Here is a 21,158-nt window from a genome sequence, read left to right as displayed (position 1 = left end):
TCTTACGAGGTCTTCCACCTAAATGTTGAGTTTTTACAGAACCGGTCTCACGAAATTTCTTTATAATTTTTGAAACTGCTGATTTATTTATTGAATATTTGTCACAGATACTTTTTTTTTTAAACCAGCTTTAAAATCGTTAATTATTTTATTTTTTAAGTCTTCACAAATCTTAACTTTAGCCATTTTCGTTAACTTTGAAAAAAGGCAATTATGCGAAAAACTTAGAAAAAGAAATTGTGAAAAATTACCAGAATTTAAAAATAAAATAACTGTAAACAGGATGCTTTTTACATCGTTCTTTTAAATATTATTTTCGTTTTACACTTCTTTCTTGCAGAAGTTTAAAAGTTTCCATTGTTTTGTCAGCAGCGAAATAGTGAATATTTTTAATTTTGTTCCATTTTTTGAGAATATAATTATGTTGTTTGTTTTTCAGTTAATTTATATAAATAAAACTATACAAGTAAAATACTAAAAAAAAAAAAATTATTTTAAAAAATATTTTAAATTTTGGGCTACATATGGAATGTTTGGAAAAGTTTCCATTGCTTTGTCAACCACTGTATATATACATAAGTATTTCTCATATTAAGTACATTAACATAAATTTTGTTTAAAATATAATTAAGCTTTAATTTGTTCCTTTAAATATCATTCAACCAACTATTGCTTTAAGCTGTACAGCTTGAACCTTTTAGTAGGTGCCCCCTTTTTGACACCATTATTTTATCTTCCTTTTCTTAAGAGAACGAACATACCTTTCTTTTTACTTATTTTTATTTACAATTTTCTTTTCACTTTTTGTTATATGTATGTTTTGTATGTATGTTGTTGTTGTTTTTTTTATAGATATTTATTGTTATTATTATTTACAAGCAGTAAATTTGTTGTTGTTTTTTTAAAGTTGTTCTTGCTTGTTATGTTATCAACACTTGTGCATGTACGTTACACATGCAAACCAACAGTATGGTTGTGCGTGTACGTGCTGCACTCTTTGTACTTTTATGTTTGCTTGCATGTACGTTATTCTTGTTATGATTTTTGTCTTAACATTGTTGTTGCTATTATATTATATGCCTCTTTTTTTATAATATTTAGTATATAGGGGAGTATCCCCCTACAAGAAAAAAAGAAAAGGAAGGCAACAACAACAACATCAGCGACATATACTATATAATAAAAAAAGAACATGAAATACAAGTTTCTTTTGTTGTTTTCGAGCTCCCTACTCCATAAACATTCACAATAAATCACTGAGAAAAAAGCTACTTTTTTTTACACTGCATAAAAATCACTTTATAAATTAGTATTTTTTTTATTTATTTAAAATTTGTTTTAATGAATTATAAATAGAATTTTATTGTGTAATCAATGCACATTGCTAGCTTTATTGAATTGTGTATGGAAAATTGTAAAATATTGTACACATTTTTTTTTGTATAGACAAAAAAAAATCTAATAAGACAATAGACACGTTTCAAGTACTCTTAAACCCTTTTTTTTGTCTTAAATAACACTGATATTTTGTTTTTTTAATTATTATAGATACCTTTTTTATAATTATTTTTTTGTTAATGGTGTTTTTTTAACTGTTATCACTTAAGATTTTATAATTTCATTTATATTCTTGTTTGTTTATTTAATTTTTTGTAGACATTTTTGTTAAACTTTTTATTAACTTTAACCGTTTTTGTATGTATTTTTTTTTTAATTTTTGCTTTCTTTTGTCGCTTTGAATTTAACGTTTATTCTCATACGCGTTCTTCTTGCAACTAATTGTAGGTTTAGCGGCTCTCTAATATTATTCTTTAGTTTTAGCTTTTATCTTGATTACTTTTTGTTTGTTTTGTTATTATACATTTGTTATTTGCATTTCTCTCATTTGTTTAATTGTTCAGCAGTGTTGCCATTGTGTTAATTAAGGTTACTCGATTACTCGAACGTAAAGATATCGTAATGTTCTACAATCATTCCAGACCACATGTTAACAGTAACAAAAATACAAAATGTTAAGGAAAAATTAACAATTTTGTTTATTTATTAGAGCGTTGACTAGAGCAATTGTAGGCAAATAGAGGCATTTAATTTGTATACATGTATGAGTAAAATATAAAATATCCGCAACAACAACAAGCAACTGATTAATGCCCAGTTTTTGACTTGTTATTTAAATACGTATTTAGTTAATTTTAACTTAAAATTAAGTTGTATTTAAATACAGTTTGAGTTTTTCAGTGCTACATAATTTGTCTTATTTAAATAAGATAAAAGTATGGTAGCACTACTAAATATCAAAAATTTATCGATAGTTTTGCTTAAAACAGCTGTTCAACCAAAACAAAAATTGATACATTTTGCCCAATAAGAAATAAAAGTTTATTAAACAATAAAATTATTGGTAGGAAAATGCACAAAAGAAGCTCCAATTGCCCCGCATCGGAATTGTAGTTTTTGCAAGACGCTTTTTTTAGCAAGACGCTGTTGTTTTTTTTTTTTTTACTACAATAGAGTGACAAAAAAAACCAAACAACAAAAGTCAGCTGTCAAAAACATATGGTAGTTTATGAAACTTAGGTTAGGTTAGGTTTAGAAGGGTGTACACAAAGTGTACTTCCACCCAGAGACCTTGAGGTCCATTGTGATTCCCTTCGATAGAGATAGAAAAAAGATAAAGATAATAGCATTAGAATAAGCAAAAAAGAAGTCCAAAATTCCGTCTGATAAGAAGAAGAAGAAAGAAAGGAAAAATTAGTCTTTTCACGGATTTGGACCTGCCGTAGAACGTCCCTTAAATAGCCACCCTATTCCCTTAATGAAACCTAGTATGTTGCTTAGTTTGCAGCCAGCAACATTACCAAGTTCATCCAGAAATCTATTTCCTAGCCATTTAAGTCTATGACCCTGTAGCATAGGGCAGTTGCACATAATGTGCTCTACTGTCTCTATCTCCTCTGCATCCCCACATACTCTACAGAAGTCATGTGTGTCGGTATCCCACTTTCCCTTAAAGGCTCCAATTGAGCAGTGACCGGTTATCACTCCTACTAGAATCCTGAGATTGTACCTATCCAACTCTAACAGTGTCCCAGTCGCGTTCGCATTCAGTCTTGGCCATAAGGCCCTGGACACTTTGCAATCTGTTCTACTGCACCAGGATCGATTCGTGCAGTCCCGGAATCTTTCGTAGATTACCCTGTAGTAGTGACAAATGGGTGGTCTAACAGCCCGTTCCCTAGTGTCATGGTCCAAATCGGAACCATGTCTAGCAAGTTCATCTGCTACCTCGTTACCCTGTATATCACAGTGCCCTGGCACCCAACACAATCTCACTGAGTAATGTGCCAATAGCTCCTCCAGAGCTCTCCTACAGTCCTCTACTAGGTTGGAGTGTATTAAATGACATTCCAAGGCCTTCAGTGCTGCCTGACTGTCTACATATATTGTCACTGAAGACCCCCTATTTATGTGTGTCCCTATCAACTCTGTGGCTTTCCAGATCGCGAAGATCTCTGCCTGGAAGACGCTACACTCGTTAGGGAGTCTATATGAGCGCTTGATGTCTTGGTCGACCAAATATACCCCGGCCCCCGTACCAGAATCCATTTTGGAACCGTCTGTGAAAACTGCGCACCCATCAAACAGTTGATCGGATCCAGCCCACTTATCCCTGGTGGGGAATTCTACTGGGGGTGAAGCACCAAAGCTGAAGGTTGCGACCTTATAGTCAGAGATTCCAGATGGAGTAATGCCCTGACTAACAAGACCTGCTTCATACAGTATCATAGTGTGTCCCATCCGCAAGGATTTCACTAAGGAAGACTCCGATAGTCTGAGTAAGTTCCTTGCTGCCACACTTTCAACATATATCTCAATGGGTAGTAGATTCAGGATTATATCCAACGCCGCCTGCGGGGTGCTGCCTAGGGCACCTGTGATACCCAGACATGCACATCTTTGAGCCTTGTTGAGTATAGCCCTGTAGCTACGTTTCCTCATTGCCTCCCACCACACTGTGCAGCCATAAGTAATAATAGGTCTAACAACAGAAGTGTAGATCCAATTAACCATACTCGGTCGCAAGCCCCAGTTTTTGCCAATTGAGTTCCTACATGTATAGTAGGCATTAAGGCCCCTTTTCAATCTTTCCTGCGTATTTATTTTCCATGACAGTTTATTGTCAAGGAAGGTTCCTAAATACTTGGCTCCCCCTGATAAACTCAGCTCGACGCCGTCTAGTTTCGGCAATTTGAAGTTCTCTACCTTATACTTCCTAGTAAACAACACCAATTCTGTCTTTGATGGGTTTACACCCAGCCCGTTAGTCTTTGCCCAGGATGAGAGATCGCTAAGCGACTCCTGCATGATGTCACTGATAGTTGAGAGAAATTTTCCCTTAATCAGGATCACCACGTCATCCGCATAGGCGACTATCTTCCTACCCTTAGATTCGAAGGTCCTGAGAATAGGATTAACCGCCAGTAACCACAGTAGAGGAGAAAGAACTCCACCTTGTGGTGTACCTCTGGTAACCCGTCTTCTGATCACATCGTCCCCTAGGGTTGAATTGATAATCCTGCTTTCCAGCATTAAGATTATCCAACTCACTAGAAAGTCGTCGACCCCAAGTTCTACTAACGAGTTCCTAATTGCCTCTGTCCTGATGTTGTTAAAGGCACCTTCTATATCAAGAAACGCAGCCAAAGTATATTCCCTATGCTTCAGACTGTGCTCTATACAACCGACCACTTCATGAAGCGCACTCTCAACGGATTTACCCTTGAGGTAGGCATGTTGAGCGTTGCTAATGAGATGGGTATCTATATTGCTCCTTAGATGTAGATCTATCAGTCGTTCTAATGTCTTCAAAAGAAAAGACGATAGGCTAATAGGTCTAAAATCCTTTGGTTTCGAGTGGCTGGCCTTACCGGCCTTTGGTATGAAAACAACCTTGACCTCTCTCCACCCACGCGGCAGATACCTTCTACTGAGACAGGCCTTGAAGATATCCACCAAGAGGAATAATGCCGTATCCGGGATATTACACAGCATCGCCGGAAATACTCCATCCGGACCCGGTGATTTATACGGGTCGAAAGATTTTACCGCCCAGGCTAGTTTTTCCCTAGTGACTATTCCCTCAATTTGTCTAGAGTCATGACTAGTTCCCTCAGGCATGTTAGCCCCCTGATCGTCAGCCCTAGTGCCTATACTTTCACAACCAGGAAAGTGTGTTTCCATAAGCAGGGAGAGTGTTTCCGAGCTAGATTCCGTCCATGAGTTATCAGCTCTTTGAATATACCCTATGACCTTTGGGTCTTTGGATAAAATTCTCCGAAATCTTGACATCTCATTGACGCTATCAACGGATTCACAAAAATTCCTCCATGAAGTCCGCTTCGCTCTTTTCAGATCTCCCTTGTATTTATTGAAGCACACCTTGTAGTTGTTCCAGTCTCCTTGTAATCCAGTGAGCTTTGCCCTATTAAAAGATTTCCTAACCGTCGACCTTTGAACTTGAAGTTCCTTAGTCCACCATTTTGGCTGTTTACGCCTACCGGGAAATTTCATTGGGCATGATGACTCATAGCTCTCATTTAATAAACGGGTGAAATTGTTCACCGTTATTTCCAAATTGGGTGGTATCAGTTCACATAAATTAAACTGCTCAAACCCAGTACGTACCTTATCATAAAAGGTTCCCCAATTTGTCCGCCTAGGATCCCTAAATGGTACCCTTAAGGACGAGTTAAAATTCAAAGTGAAGGTGATCCTACTATGATCCGAAAAGGAACAGTCCGTGGATACCCTCCAATCTCTAACGAAATTATCATCTTGGTTCGTCAAGGTCATGTCTATAACCGCCTGCCTATCTTTGTTCCTAAACGTGGGCATATTGCCCTTGTTACAGATAACTAGATTATTGACAGTTATGAAATCATAGACGCACTCACCTCTTTTATTGATATCAGCACTGCCCCATTGGCTGTGATGAGCATTTGCATCACATCCCATAACCAGGATAGCACCTCTCCTTTTTGTATACGCCGTTAGCTCCTGCACCTCATTGCCTGGTGGATCCACTGCATCATACGGCATATACACCGTATGAAACTTAAATAGAATTTAAATGACCAACGTCGGCCATTTAAGTATCATTTAAAAAAGCACTGAGAAACTCATTTTCGCATTTAAATAGAACTTAAATATAATTCATATTTAAATACGAAGTCAAAAACTGGCTCTAAATATTTGTATTTTTACGCTCTATTGTTTACATTCGCGTTGTGTACGTGTAAATTGACGAAAATCTTCGTAAACTGAACAATATCAGAGCGCATCGCTGTACTAGAGCTTCGAATGAATTACTTCAATTTAAGCTTAATTCACTAAAATCTTAAATATAAATATCTACATCTTTTAAAATGTATATAAATAGCTAAAAGGGTGTTTTTTTTAGCTGTGGACTCCATGAAACAAAATCTTCTATAAATCGCTTTCAGAGTCCACAGACCACATGTGGGCTTGAAAATTGTTTGGATAAATAGCCCACAAATGGGCTGTGGACTGCTGGCGCTTTCCGTTCTGTTAATGTGTCAAAGGAATAGACCTAAGCTTTCTTTAGAGCATAAAAATAAAAAAGGGTCCCTTTTGAAAACATTTTTTGGAAATACTTTTTAATTAACCACAAATTTAGAAGTATTTATTTATTATATAGCTTTGACGTAAATACACAAAATCAAACTGAATTTATACTGAATTTAGCTATTTCAATATGGCAATACCGTCGAAATGAATCAGCTGTAGGAAAATTAATTACTATTTTAAAAGAAAACGTAACACAGTAGAATAGAAAAAAAGAGGGAAATAATGATGTTACTTCTAAACGGTTAGCCCGGTTTGTATGAAATTTCACATTCGCAAAGAGGAAGTGTTGTAGAGTTTAAGTTTTGAATTTGGACCACCTGGGATTACCAGGTTGTCCACTGGTCCAAAGTAGGACACTTCGGCTATGTAAAATTTTTAAAACGATCCTATTTCTTCCTTGGTGGTCCAATTTCAAGCAATTTATATATATAGAATCTCATCGAACACTACATAAAACCTCGTTGTAGCTATCAATTATCTCTTACAGCTTAGGGGATATTCGCATTTGAAAATTAAATTTTCTAAATTTTTACCCACCCTACTCCAGTTTTTTGATAACAGCGGATCCAAGTATTTCCCGATATTCTCCAATTTTCCTCTATTGGACTGACAACACATGTATGTGTCAAATAGAAAAAGAATTTTTCAAAAATAATGACTAAGTTATATGCATTTGAATTTAAAAAATTTTAAAAAGGTGATTTTTCGCTAATTTTTTTTTTGAACAAAGTACTTTTTTTCTTTTATGTTATCGCAAACTATTTCTAAGACGATGTATAAGGAATTTATACTTTTTCAAAAGCTAACATTTCATCAAATATTTTAAATGAAAAAAAATTTGAAAATTGTTGATACCGAGGAAACCAGGTTCATTCAAAAAACGCCTATTTTTAGGTAAAGTTCAAGTTTAGGGCAAAAAATCTCAAATCGCATAGTCGATATCAAAATATAGTAAACCATTTTAGATGGCCAACTATGTTCTTAATTATTTTGTAAAAAAAAACAAAAAAAAAATCCATTTTTGAGATTTTTCAACACTTTTTTGGGAATTGCGAGATTAGTGATAACAAATTTCAAAATTTGTTTTTATTTTTGCATTTTCAGTAGAAAAATATATATAAATCTAAAATTTCATTAAAAAATATTCATAAATAATCTTCGCAAAAGCTCATTAAAAAGCATTTTTTGTCATATTTTTCAAAAAAGTATTCCATGAATTTTTTAATTATCAAATGCAAATCCAAATATTCTAAAGAGTAAGCCAATTTGGCTTTTTACGGTAACGGAATTTTACGGAAGAAATTAAAAAAAAAAAATTTGAAAAAACTTTTTTTAAAAAAAATTAAAAAACAATTTGGAAAAAAAAAATCTTTTAAAAAATTTTAAAACATTAAAAAAAAAATTTGATTTTGTTTAAATAAAAATATTTAAAAAAAAAATATTTTTAAGTATAATTTGGTGAAGGGTATATAAGATTCGGCACAGCCGAATATAGCTCTCTTACTTGTTATATGTATATTTTCTATATTCTATAATAATTTCAAAATTTTTGTTATTAATATTCGACAATGGTAACACTTCTAAATAGATTTTTTACAATTTGACCGTTATTTTACAATGAACTGCACTATTTGAACTATATTACCCACTTTTGAACTGTTTTGCCATACTGTTTTATCCACACCATATCTTAATATTGCCATACTATAATTATATTTAAAATTTCATATGTTACAATTAGACAGCATAAAATATATCGCATGCTAGAAATGTCATTGCAAAACAAATAAACAACAAGGCAACAGCGTGACTGCAAAGAAAAAGTATTTTATTAAATAAAAATTCAATTTAAAGAAATTCCAATTTATTTTAAAACATAAAACAAATAAAAATATTTTAAAATAAATATTTTTTAGAGTGAGTACAAAATGGAAAATATAAAAGAAACCAGCGAGCAGGCAGAAGCAAATGAAACAGCAGAAGAAATTATAAAACCAGACCAACAACTACAGCAACAAAAGCAGGAAGACCAACAATTACAGCAGCAGCAGCCAACAGAATTACAAGAACCCCCACAAAAACAAGAGGGGGAAAAACTAATAGAGACACCTGGTGAAAAGCAGCAGCCAGAAACACCAATTATTGTCTTCGATGAGGATGATGATGATTATGACGATGATGATGAGGAAAAAGATACTTCACAGAAATTGGTCATAGACATACCCGAGGAAGATGAGGAGGAGGAAAAAGATGAAGAAGAAGAGGAGGAGGATGATGATGTTATAGCTTTAGATGATTTACCCCAAGAGGTACCAGCTCCTAAAGAGACAGAAAAAATTTCACCCAAACCTGAAATAGTAGAGGCCATAATAACTTTATCCGATGGCGAAGAAGATGTAACAACCAATGAGGCTGCCGCTAAACCGGGTAAAGTACAAAAAAGACGTAGCATGGGTGCTGGTACAGTGGGCAATGAAGAAGAGCGTTATCGTTTAAAAAGGCGTAAAATTAATGTGGCCGGTGCTCCCAAAATGCCATTAACTGGTAAGTAATAGTGGAGTTAATTTAATATAAGAGTTAAAAAGATAATTTATGGTCTTTGTGGTTTATTTTGCAGGTTATGTACGTTATATGAATGATAGACGTGATACTTTGCGCAAAGAACATCCTTCCAAAACGGCCATGGAACACACCAAAATGATTGGTGAAGAATGGCATGCCTTGCCAACGGATGTTAAGTCTAACTATTTAAAGGCGGCTGATGTTGATAAGGAAAGGTAAATAAACAAATATATAATGTAGATTTTAAAATTAATGTAAAGGAAATTAACATAAAAACTAGGGAATTGGGCACGTTAAAGTTAATTAATGATTTATGTTGGTATTCTTTTTATAGATTGAATGTAGTTTGAATATTTCTGAAAAACAAAAAATAATTTAAGATCGCTTTAAGTATTAAGTTGTTTTTTTAGGATATTTTTGAAGTTTTAGGTCAGGTGTGTAAAGCAAAGAATTTATTCGCTATTGTGATTGATAAAATCCTTAATATTTCTCAATTCATTTGATTTTTAACAAATTAAAATCGGGTTTTATTAGGCAAATGTCATTAATTGGCATGTCTTTTACAAGAGATTTAGTTTAAAAGCCTTAATTTTAATCAGAAAGTAGCGCTTAAATTAGTTTTGAATTTGTTGGCTATTGTGAATGATAATCCTTGATATTTCTCAATTCATTTGCATTTTAACAAAACTAAAATCGATTGTTGTTAACTTATTAAGTTATTTTCATTGATTTCCTGTAGTTTATAAGATATTTAGTCATTTGTATTATACATACTTGGAATTTGTAATAGAATTTGTGATTTTCCCACAAAATTTGTTTGCCAAAAATGCAACACTAAAATGAGCAGGTAGTCGAATGTGCAAAAATTTTATGTAAATACAGATTAGTCTATTTTCACTCTTGCTATTTGCAACACCACAGTTTAATAAAGTAAAGAAGAATATTTATTTGTAGAGTTCAAATTACTTCATTTATTATTTTAAAACATCGATACGAATATGAAAATCAGTTTTTGAGCATTCTGTAAGTATTTGGAAGTAAATTTTAGATTCAAAAAGACTGGTGTATTAAATCGTTTGATTAAAAAAAAGTTGCTCGCTCCAGTATTAAAAAATATACAATAATTTCATACTTCTCAAAATCGAATACAAAATCCTGTATAAAATACTTTATTAAAAGCCTGAAAGGTGTTAAAATGTTTACATTTCCGACAACTTGTAGAAATGTAAGAAAATAATGCAAAGCAACTCCAGAAACTTGAAATATTTTGTTTACTTTTAACATTTTTATACATCTTAGAAATAAGTAAGGCTGCCTTCTTTGACTTCTTACAATTACACTGTTTTGAACAATCCTTTATGCTAAAGAGTGTCCTAATCACCAAACAGTTCTCTTAAGCTGTGACAAGAACTTTCCTTAATATTATTTTTGAGCCTAAACATCCGTGCTGGATAAACTAAAGCAGTGGTCAGAACTCGATCGTTTATTTTCGTGTATGTTCATAATACAAATCGAAATTGAAGCGGCCAATCAAGACAAGAGCAAGAATGAGATAAAATCACGGGATAAATTAAAATGGAATAAATTTGTTATGGCCCTATGCTCCTTGTAGGAACTACGGTAACTTATACGACAAAGCTTCTATTTCTAAGTGTATGAGAATTACAAAGTTTAAAAAAGTACAATAATCCGAATATCACAGATTCTTCGAGAATACACAGATACATATTCCCCATTAGTTATAATGTAAACTAGACTTTTTATTTAAATTTTAAATTGAAATGACTTCGGATTGATTTAAAGAAAATCCTCGACACACAGTTTTAAATTGCTTAATTTAAAAAAATTTTAAAAAACAACAATTTATTGAAATATTAAGAAAATTTATTAATTGATTCAATTTTCGCTGTCAGTTATTAAGTATAATGCTGGGTATACACGATACTATTTTTCGTACTAATCGTAGTATGAGTTGAAGTACGATTTTGTGATAGACGTTACTACAAATCATACTATTTCCTTTGAAAAAAATGACAATTAATAAAAATATCACAAAAATCAAAAATTTTTGATTTTCATACTTCGTTAGTACGACAACATGATACACGTTACTAATTTCATACTTATACGATTTATCGTAACGTGTATACCTAGCAAGGCGTATTAACAAGGTGAGTGCGTCCCGGCAACAAATACAACAATGCAAAAACAACAGGCAATTTGTTTTTGTTAAAATGTACGTTAAATGTCAAAATCAAGGCGAATTAAAATATTACTATGTTATTTACAATAACAAATGTAAACATAAACAATGTTTGACATATAGTGTACATAAAACCACAGCGAATTAAGAAACAGCTGATTTTATGCACTCACCTTGTTAATACGCCTTGATACCTAGCATAATACCTAAAAAAGTCACCACACTTAAACCCATTTTCTCAATATTTTTTATCGAATGACAGTTCTCATACAAAAAAAAATATTAATTGAAAGTATATCGATACGATAACCAGATAATGAGAATGTTGGGGTTGGAAGATAAATTCAATGGTTGGAAACTAAATAGAGGAAAATTTAAATAAAATAAAAGTATTACTGACCAGTACTTAGGAACTTATTTGGCCAATTTGGGTGAAATTAATACAAATCCTTCATATAAAGAATTATAAATGGGAGTTATGGATGAAATAGGTATTTTACGAACTATATTCTCCAATTATAAACAAAAAACAATTATCGGGATCAGGTTTAGACCCATTTTTGTAACTTTATTTAAAATTTCTTGCAAAATGGACTTATATATTTTCCTATCCATTTTACCATTAACACAATCTGTCGTTCTAGTATAAGATTTATTTTGGGGATATAAAATATATGTTTCTTTGTTTTTTTTTTTTTGGTAGAAACTTTTCCTATATACAATTATGCGTTCCGTTCCCTACACAAAGAAAAAATAACAAAATTAAGCAAGTTTTACTAAATATTGTAGTAAATTCAAACTATAGTAATCCAGTGGAACAAATTCGTATACCTTTTGTGAGGTACTTGAAGCAATATTTTATTCGCTATTTTTAAAAAATATTAATAAGCAATAAAATGTCTTTCCTGGAATATAAAAATTCCTATTGTTAAATTATAAAATAATTAGTTTAATGCTAAAAAAAACTAAATTCGTATACTTATGAGATACACTATATGTACGGTTTTTATCCTGGGAATTCCCAGTACAAATTTCCCGGGAATATGCCAATTTTTCACTACCCGATTCCGGGGATTTTTAGTCGGGAATCCCGGGCATTAAAAACTGACGAAAATACAAAGAAAACTCTATTTATAAAAACTCTATTTTTTTTTAACAAAAAACCGTATGAAAATTATTTCTTATTAAATCATTCTAAATTTATTAAATTTCTTCTTCAAATCCATAACAAAATAGCTTCAAAAATGTATTAATTGATTAAATTTTTCTTCAATTCAAATTTCTGATAAAAATGCTTAAGAATTTTTTTTTTCAATTAATTTTGCAAATGATAAAAACAAAACTGAATCAAAAAAAAATTTTAACTCAATTTGAATTAACAAAAATTCAAATCATTCAAATTTAGAATAAATTATTCTGTTATTAATTAACTTCAAAATTGATTCAGTTTAAACAAAGGCTTTTGAATGAATCTAAAAAATTAAATATTGGGAATGGTTTTATGGAATGAAAGGCTGATATTATTTAATTACGTATTAAGATTTTAGAGAATTAAGCTCAAATTGTATTAATTAATTCTAAGCTCTGATATATGTATAAAAATTATAATACTAAAGTTTTTATACGAAATTTGGCTATAATATTCCTAATTTACAGTATCATTATATACTTCGGGAATAGCCGGGTACCCGGAAATGTAGACAAAAATTTCCCGATTCCCGGGAATCAAAATAGGTCGGGAAATTAAAAACCCTAACTGTATGCAAATGGTTATATTTTATTCAACTTGAAAACCCATGCAAACATGATTTACATAAGTATTACCGTATTGAATCTAATCTATATATATAAAAGAGTAACGTTACTGACTGACTGACTTATTCATCATCGCACAGCTCAAACGGCTGAAGCTAGAATCACGAAATTTTAACTGTGGGTTCCTCCCTCCCAAAACGATCCTCTAAGTAGGGATTTTTGGAAATTTGAACGTTTAGGTGGTAAAAAAGGGTAAAAACGGGTAAATTCGGTAACCTTATATCTTAAAAACTAATAAAGATATAAAAAAACTTAAAATAGCATGTTACTCAATTTAAAAAATAAGCTGACAGGTGTTTCGTACTTTTTTGAAATTCGAACATTTTAGGGGAGAAAACGGGTAAAAACTGTATTTTGGTACTTTCTTGGCACCCTATGTAACTTTTAAACCAATAAACATAGAAACAAAATTTAAATCGTATTCTTTACTTATCAAAAAATAAAAAATATAAATTTGGTACTTTTTGGAAATTCGAACCATTAAGGGATAAAAATTGTGTTTATTTTTGGTACTTTTTCATAAAATATGTTTTTCTTTAATTTGACATAGACATACGAATATTTTATTATGAGCTCCCACCACGATACAGAAATTTATTTGAATAAAATTTTACCATCGCAATGGGGATAGAAAAGGTACCAAAAAGGGGATAAAATCGGGAAAATACATTTTATTTGAAATTATTAAGCCAATTTTGATATTTTTGTTTTAACATTGGTTCCTGGATTCATACAAAAATTAACTAACAGGGGTTATTTTGAACTCGAGTGAATAGGTGTATATTGGGCCAAATCCGGGTAAACAGTTTGGTACTTTTTTTGAAACATATTTTTTCTTGAGCACATTAACACAGATTTTAATCTTTTGAGACATGTCTGCAGCATAAACAATTTTGGCAAAATGGAATATTTTTTAATTTCAAACTTGAGGGGTGGAAAGGCAAATTGGTACTTTTCTCCTAATGGTACTTTTTAGACATTTTAAATTCACTTATCGACATTAAAGTTCGCTGATATGTATCTGAGTGAAGTTAGTGTTAGGAATAGGGGATAATATTTAGGTACCAAAAATGTGAGAACTGAACTATAGGTACTTTTTTATTCATCTAATGGTACTTTTTGAATTTTATATGACAATGGAATTAGAAACATGAAATTAAGCATATATGGTCCTAAGTGAGTGTGAAGTTTAGGCGTAGACTTTTTGGTACTTTTTCTTTAATCGAATGGTACTTTTTGTACTTTCTTCACCAATGAACCTAGAAACATGAAATAAAGCTTAAATGGGCCAGAGTGGGTGGGAATCCACAAGTGGCTGCTTTTTGGTACTTTTTGAATTTTCTATAATAATGGACCTAGAAACATGAAATTAAGCGTATAGGTCCTATGTGAGTGAAAATTCCATTTATATAATGGTACTTTTTTGAATTTTCTATAACAATGAACTTAGAAACATGATATTAAGCATATATAGTCCTAAGTGAGTGAGAATTCTAAGGGGAGATTTTTGGTACGTTTTCTTTAATCGAATGGTACTTTTTGTAATTTAACCAATTAACTTAAAACCATGAAATTAAGCTTATATGGGATTGAGTGGGAAACCACAAGTGGGGGCTTTTTGGTACTTTTTATATATTCTAATGGTACTTTTTGAATGTTCTGTAATAATGGACATAGAAATATGAAATTAGGCGTCTATGGTCCCAAGTGAGTGAAAATTCAAGGCCATACTCCTTGGTAATTTTCTTTGTTGTTATAGGTACTTTTTTGAATTTACTATAATAATGGACCTAGAGTTTGCAAAAAACCGAAGAATTTCAAAACCGCGGTTTCGATTTTTTCGGTTTTGTGATAATTTTTAAATATTAATTGTTATAGAAACTAAACTGGTTGATAATATAGGAAAGGCAATAAAAATTTAAAATTCAAACTTGACGGGTTATGGTTTAGTGAATGCGAATTCAAAAGTGATAATCAATGGTACTATTTGTAACTAAAGAACGTCACTAAAGCTTTAAATGAGCACCTTCCTAACTCTTTCTTTTGGGAAATCAAGGTCAAGGTAAAAATCTCTTCGCTTCGTACTCCTTGTTCTTCAAGGATAGACAAATCAAAGACTCTAAAGTCGAGTTGATATGAAGTAGAAAATCTTTCATCCAATTTCCAATTATCAGTATGCATTGCCGATTGCATTGTATAGCATTTTCTATATTATCAACTGATTTTGTTTCTATAACACTTAATATTTAACAAATTATCTCAAAACCAAAATAAAATCGAAACCGATCGGTTTTCAAACCGAAACCGCGGTTTTCTAGTTGGATCAATGAAGAGACACAAAGGGGCGCTGCTTCATATAGTTAATGTGAATCCGTCAGTGTACAGATGTTAAGAAAAATTATGACCTACATTGTTGAGTGATTTTTTTCGACCTCAAAATGGTTTTAAAAAGGAGTTCGTCAATCACCAATATTTTTTGTTTCTTTGGGAAGGTCGGCGCAAAGATCTTCATTACATCAACCACAAATGGCAGCCTCGTATCGGTCATCAGGTTGGGCAGGATACCATTGAGAATAATACCTCCGCTGCGCTCCATATTAAATTAGGACTTGTTAGAAATTTTGTTCCTGCACTAGAGGTTGAGAGTGCAGCTATGGTGCACTTGAAAATGGTTTTCATCGCAACCAAAAAAATTCTTAATAGTTGGAGAAGTTTAATTGACACAATAGAACATAGCTTAGACAATAGAATAGCTGAAACTACGAAGAAATGGTCCGCAATTTCGGAGAAATTTTTCGTTTTTAGTCAGAAATTCAAAAAGTTACAAGTAATATTTGATTATTTTATTTCATTACCAATAAACTAGCCTATTGGAGACCATAATCAGTCAGACATTTCTACTACAATATAAATATTGAGATTTTCAGTACTCGAATGATATTCTGTTGAATCTGCAAATGGAATTAGTACTGGAATAAACACCTAAATTTATTATTTTGACTGAATTAAAGTAAATGTTGTTCTGCATTTTTTGGTTTTAAAGGAATTACATTCATATTCGTATTTTTAATTTCTTATTTTTATTGAAATTTATTTATTTTAAAACAAATACTGTATATTTGTCCACTTCTATTAACTATTTATCTTATAAAATCCACCAAAACCAGCTATTTTAGCACTCTTGTTCTTGTTCACTACTTAAACCACGTTTTGAATATGCAACTTCTTTTTTTTGCGACCTTTCTCTTTCCAGATATGTTAAGGAATTGCATAGTTTTCTGAAATCCCGACCCGATATCTTGGCCAGTGAATTGGCTAAAAATAAAATACGTAAAACAGCGGAAAACAATAGTCCCAATCCGTCAGCAAACGCCAGCACAACGGCAGCGACTGCAACGAAACCGGTAGTACTTAAAGACAAAACACAAATAAATGAGACACAACCAAAATTCACTAAAGACACTAACGTGAAGGATAAAATGAGCAAGGAAATCATGGCCACAGCTTCGACATCACAACAGGCTAATAACGATAAGACGGGCAATGAGAAAAACAAACGTAAACGAACACCCACACCACCTACATCCACCACCACCACCAACACCACCGCCAACAACATGAATACAACAAATGCCTCCACTTCAGCTATGGCGGCGGCCAGCAGCACTAGCATCAGCTCTACTATTGTTACACCCACGCCCGGCGAAATACCCATATTTACAAATGAGTTTCTGGAACACAATAAAATCTATGATATGGAATTGCGTTCGCTTAGGAAATCGAAAACGGATCTGGAACAGCAGAATTCGGTGTTAGAGAAACATGTTGAGAACATGAAATTCGGTGTAGAGAAAATGATAACGGAAAACAATGAGTTAGAAGAGAAGAATAGACTTTTGGAAATTTATCTGGATAAATTGAAAAGGAAATTAGCTCTTGCTTTAGGGGCATTACCTTTGCCCACGGCACCCAATGGTGCCACCGTGGACAATATAGATAAATACATGCAGGATCTATATAAAATGTCCACTTCCAATTCGCATGGCCCGGCTACTTTGAATAAGGCTAAGGATATTATTAGAAAACTAGATTTACAAATACAACTTTAAGTTTATTTACAAAAATATCTTTATTACAATACAAATTTATTCATATTTACCTACGTTTAAAAGGTATGAATTAATTACCTTGCTGCCCTTTTCAGAAACTTAAATATCTCTAACACAACTCGCTTATTTCATTATTTATTTTAGTATATTTTGAAACAACAGATGTTATTAAAAGTATTAGCTGTGTTCTCGTTTAAAAAAAAGAAAAGATTTTCTGGTTTTATGCAAATAAAGCAAGTCTTACCAGTTCGTTAGCACAGCAAATTTATTGAAATTGTACAACGTTTTATGTTTACTTCTCTTAATTTTCTTAAAAATTTTTTATTATTTTTTTTTATTTTATTTAAATATTCATATTATTTATGAAACATCTTTCTAATATTAAGTTTATCCTTTGATTTTATGGAAAACGAAATCCTGCTACAAACTAATTTTAAGTACTCGTTTTATTAAATGGATTTTTGTGGTTTAAAAAATAAATTTAATTAACATTCCTCAAAAAATATATTAAAAAAAATCAATCGTTTATTTGTTTATTGCGTTGGGCAGCCAACCATGGGTCAGATTCATACATTTCTATTGTGTTACTTTAAGGGTGACATCTCAGAAATAAAATGATACGGCAACGATTCGGTTGTGACAACTTCTGCAGAAGTAATTTCTATTTTCCTAGTGCCCCGTGATCACGGTTATGAGTATCGCTAGTTGTCTCTCTCTATGACTTCGCAAAATACTTGGTTGTCATTCTGGACAGTAAACTATCCTGGAAACCCAATACCCTAGTATGGTATGGTATACAGGCAGCCGTGCAAAACCTTCGTCTCGTACAGCTCACTTGGGTCCAATGAACGTTCCCTTTGTAATACATGAAGAAGAAAAATTTGAACAGAAAGATGGAAAAGGGAAATAGAAGTTAGGAAAAGGGAAATCTATAGAAAAGTTATGGTGAAATTTCAAGAGTAGAATGTATATGAAAAGAGAAAAGAAGGAGGATAGGGGTCAAGAATTCAAAGAATTCGAATAACGCCGACCATCATGGGATGGCATAATTTGCATGTCTGGTCTTATAAACCATCCGCTTTCCCTAATAAAGGCGTCCATACACCTTAAATTCTTCACGGATAACCCGGAGAGGGTGCTAAAGCATCGTTCACCTAAATGCCTGGCACGTAGATCACCCAGTGCCGGACAGTTACAGAAGAAGTGTAGGATGGTCTCTTCCTCATTATGACAACTTCTACAGTAGTCGTGGTAAGGTAACCCAAGTCTTGCAGCATGGGTACCGAAGGTGCAATGCCCGGTGATCACTGCCACCATGTTGCTCAGTCGTATTCGTTGCAATCAAAGTAGGTACGACGTGCGTTTACAGTCCAACGCAGGCCATATCATCCTCGTGGTGGCACAGGTGGATTCATTTCCCCACCTTGCTTGGGCAAGTTCGTAATATGCGTCTTGTATCATACCCTAGCAAGTAGACAGCGGAATTCCGCAGAGGAAGTCTATTTCGTCGTCCGACATCAAGGCTCCTCTTTCCGCCAAGTAATCTGCAATACAATTTCCCTCATTATCCCTGTGTCCACGTACCCAAGTGAGTACAACTGTCTAATGTCTCGCCATCTCATTTAAGGATGTCCGGCATTCCTGGACCATGTTCGATGTTGTATAAACACCTACCAGGGATTTAATTGTGGATTTACTGTCAGTATATATACGGATGCCGCTCTTCTTATGGCCGATATCACGGCCTGAAGGGTGCTGCATCCATTTGGGAGTCTAAAAGATATTCTTATTCCGAATTCAGGAATGTATATACCCCCGCCGACCCTTTCCCCCTTTTTGGACCCATCCGTATAGATTGATAGCCTCGTTCCGTCGACGGAGAGAACATCAGCGGGCTCCATACTGGATGGGATTGAGAAACCAAAATTTCTCAGAAAGAAGGGTTTGTGGGTGCAGTAGTCAATATGATCAGGGAGATTTTGTAATTTTCCAATTATAGCCTAAAGGCAGTGTTTAGTGCCAGTTTCCTGGCCATTAGGTCTACTGGAATCCAGTTGAGTAAAGTAAAAAGCAACTTCGTCGCCGTAGTTCGCAAAGCCCCTGTTATCAGGATTGCCATTCGTTTTAATACCCTTTCAAAGAGTATGCGATTGGAGGCCCTGTTCATTGCTCACCACCAGACAGAGACCCATAAAATAGAATAGGTTTGGTGGCCGTGTCAACTAGCCAATTCATGTTCCAGGGTCTAATAAACCATTTCGCGCCTATGGCCCTTTTGCAGACATACATAGCCGTCATGGCCTTAGCTGCCCTTGGCTCTATATTAAGTTTCCAGGTTAATTTCCTGTCAAGTATAACACCCAGGTACTTAGCATTATCCGAGAGCGACAATTCGGTTCCGCTCAGTCGGGGTAGCGTAAAGTGAGGGATTTTAGTCCGTGATGAGAACAGTACAAGTTCAGTTTTGCTGGGATTTACACTCAAACCACTATCGATACTCCATCGATTTAATATTTCGAGTGCATTCTCCAGCCTTTGTGATATTGTGCCCAGATGAATCCCTGAGACTGCCACTGCTACCCTAGTAAGGTCATCGAAAGCCTTGACGGCAATGTATGTTTGCAGGAAGACCATAGGTACACAATGGGGTATTAGACCCCGGTACGTAAATTGGCTATTTGATGAGGTCACCAAGCCGATATTATTCTATGGAGTCTCTGTCTGGTGGAAAGCACTAGATAAAAGCTCAAATTGCATGCTATTCGAGAAAGTTTTCAGGGGAATGGCAAACAACTGTAACAAATTAGCTCTTTACAATATTAAACTGGATCAATGTGGATCTAATAGTCAGCAAAATGGCATTCACTTTAGCCTTCAGGCTCAATGCGACTGGTTTATGGAAACATGGTCACGTCAGTATATTCGGAAGTATATAAAGTTTCTGGATATGAAGGGCATGGGACAATCAATATTTATACTTACGCCTCCGACCGTTTCGTACGAGATTTACAGGGATCTGCATTTTATCTTTAATCTAGTACGAAACTGTCGTAGGGGTTAAACTTTTACGCCAATCTCGATAAGGATAAATATTGATTATCCCAAGGTCCTTCCTATCCAGAAACTTTGGTTTCTCAATTCCATACAACATGGAATTAATGGATGGACCTCCAGTTGACACAACGAGTCTCTTAGTCTATACGGACGACTCTATAAAGGGAGATCGAGTGCGCGGAGGTGTCTACATTTGAGGAATATGGAAGTAGGTTATCTATTAGAAGTTCAAATGAATGTATGAATGAATTATTGAAGCTGAAATATCGGCTATTAAAAGGCTGGCTAATTGGCTCAGTTATAACAAGATGTCAGGTCATAGTCTCGGAAGGCCGATCATCCTTTAATAGGATGGCGAGACATTTAACAGTCGTACTCATGCGGGTACGTGGAAACGGATATATTTTAGGCGATGATCTGGATTGCTAATGATCTGGAGAAAAAAGGCGCCATGATGCCTTACGGAGACATAGACTTCCTATGCGGGATTCCGTTATCTAAATGCAATCAGAGAATTAGTAACTTTTACACGCAATATGGAGGTGTGAACCTACCCACATGCTCACAATTAAGTAATGCAGTGGCGGTGATAACCGTACACTGCAAATTTGGCAACAGTTAAATGAGGCTTGGCCTGCCCTATAATGACTAGGGTTCTATAAGTCGATTGTTCGAACAATCGAGTTTTTCCTGAAAAAAGTCGAAAGGTTGAAATAGACGAAATCGAAATCCTGTATTTTTACAAGATATGGTAAAAAGTTGAAAAA

The 21,158-nt window shown here is 33.7% G+C and overlaps 1 protein-coding gene across 1 annotated transcript; it reads left to right on the top strand.

Annotated features, from left to right (window-relative positions):
• The first annotated feature begins 8,396 nt into the window (after window positions 1-8,396).
• Window positions 8,397-17,369, top strand: Hmg-2 (High mobility group protein 2). Its single transcript, XM_065507673.1, has 4 exons — window positions 8,397-8,471; window positions 8,565-9,192; window positions 9,266-9,425; window positions 16,482-17,369. Exons 2-4 carry the CDS (start codon window positions 8,577-8,579, stop codon window positions 17,335-17,337), a joined length of 1,632 nt encoding a protein of 543 aa, XP_065363745.1. The 5' UTR covers window positions 8,397-8,471; window positions 8,565-8,576; the 3' UTR covers window positions 17,338-17,369.
• Window positions 17,370-21,158: the final 3,789 nt, after the last annotated feature.

This window comes from Calliphora vicina, chromosome 4 (genome assembly GCF_958450345.1).
Source record: "Calliphora vicina chromosome 4, idCalVici1.1, whole genome shotgun sequence".
Classification (NCBI taxonomy): domain Eukaryota; kingdom Metazoa; phylum Arthropoda; class Insecta; order Diptera; family Calliphoridae; genus Calliphora; species Calliphora vicina.
The sequence above is the reverse complement of the archived record's forward strand: the minus strand, read 5'-3'. Positions and strand labels throughout refer to the sequence as shown.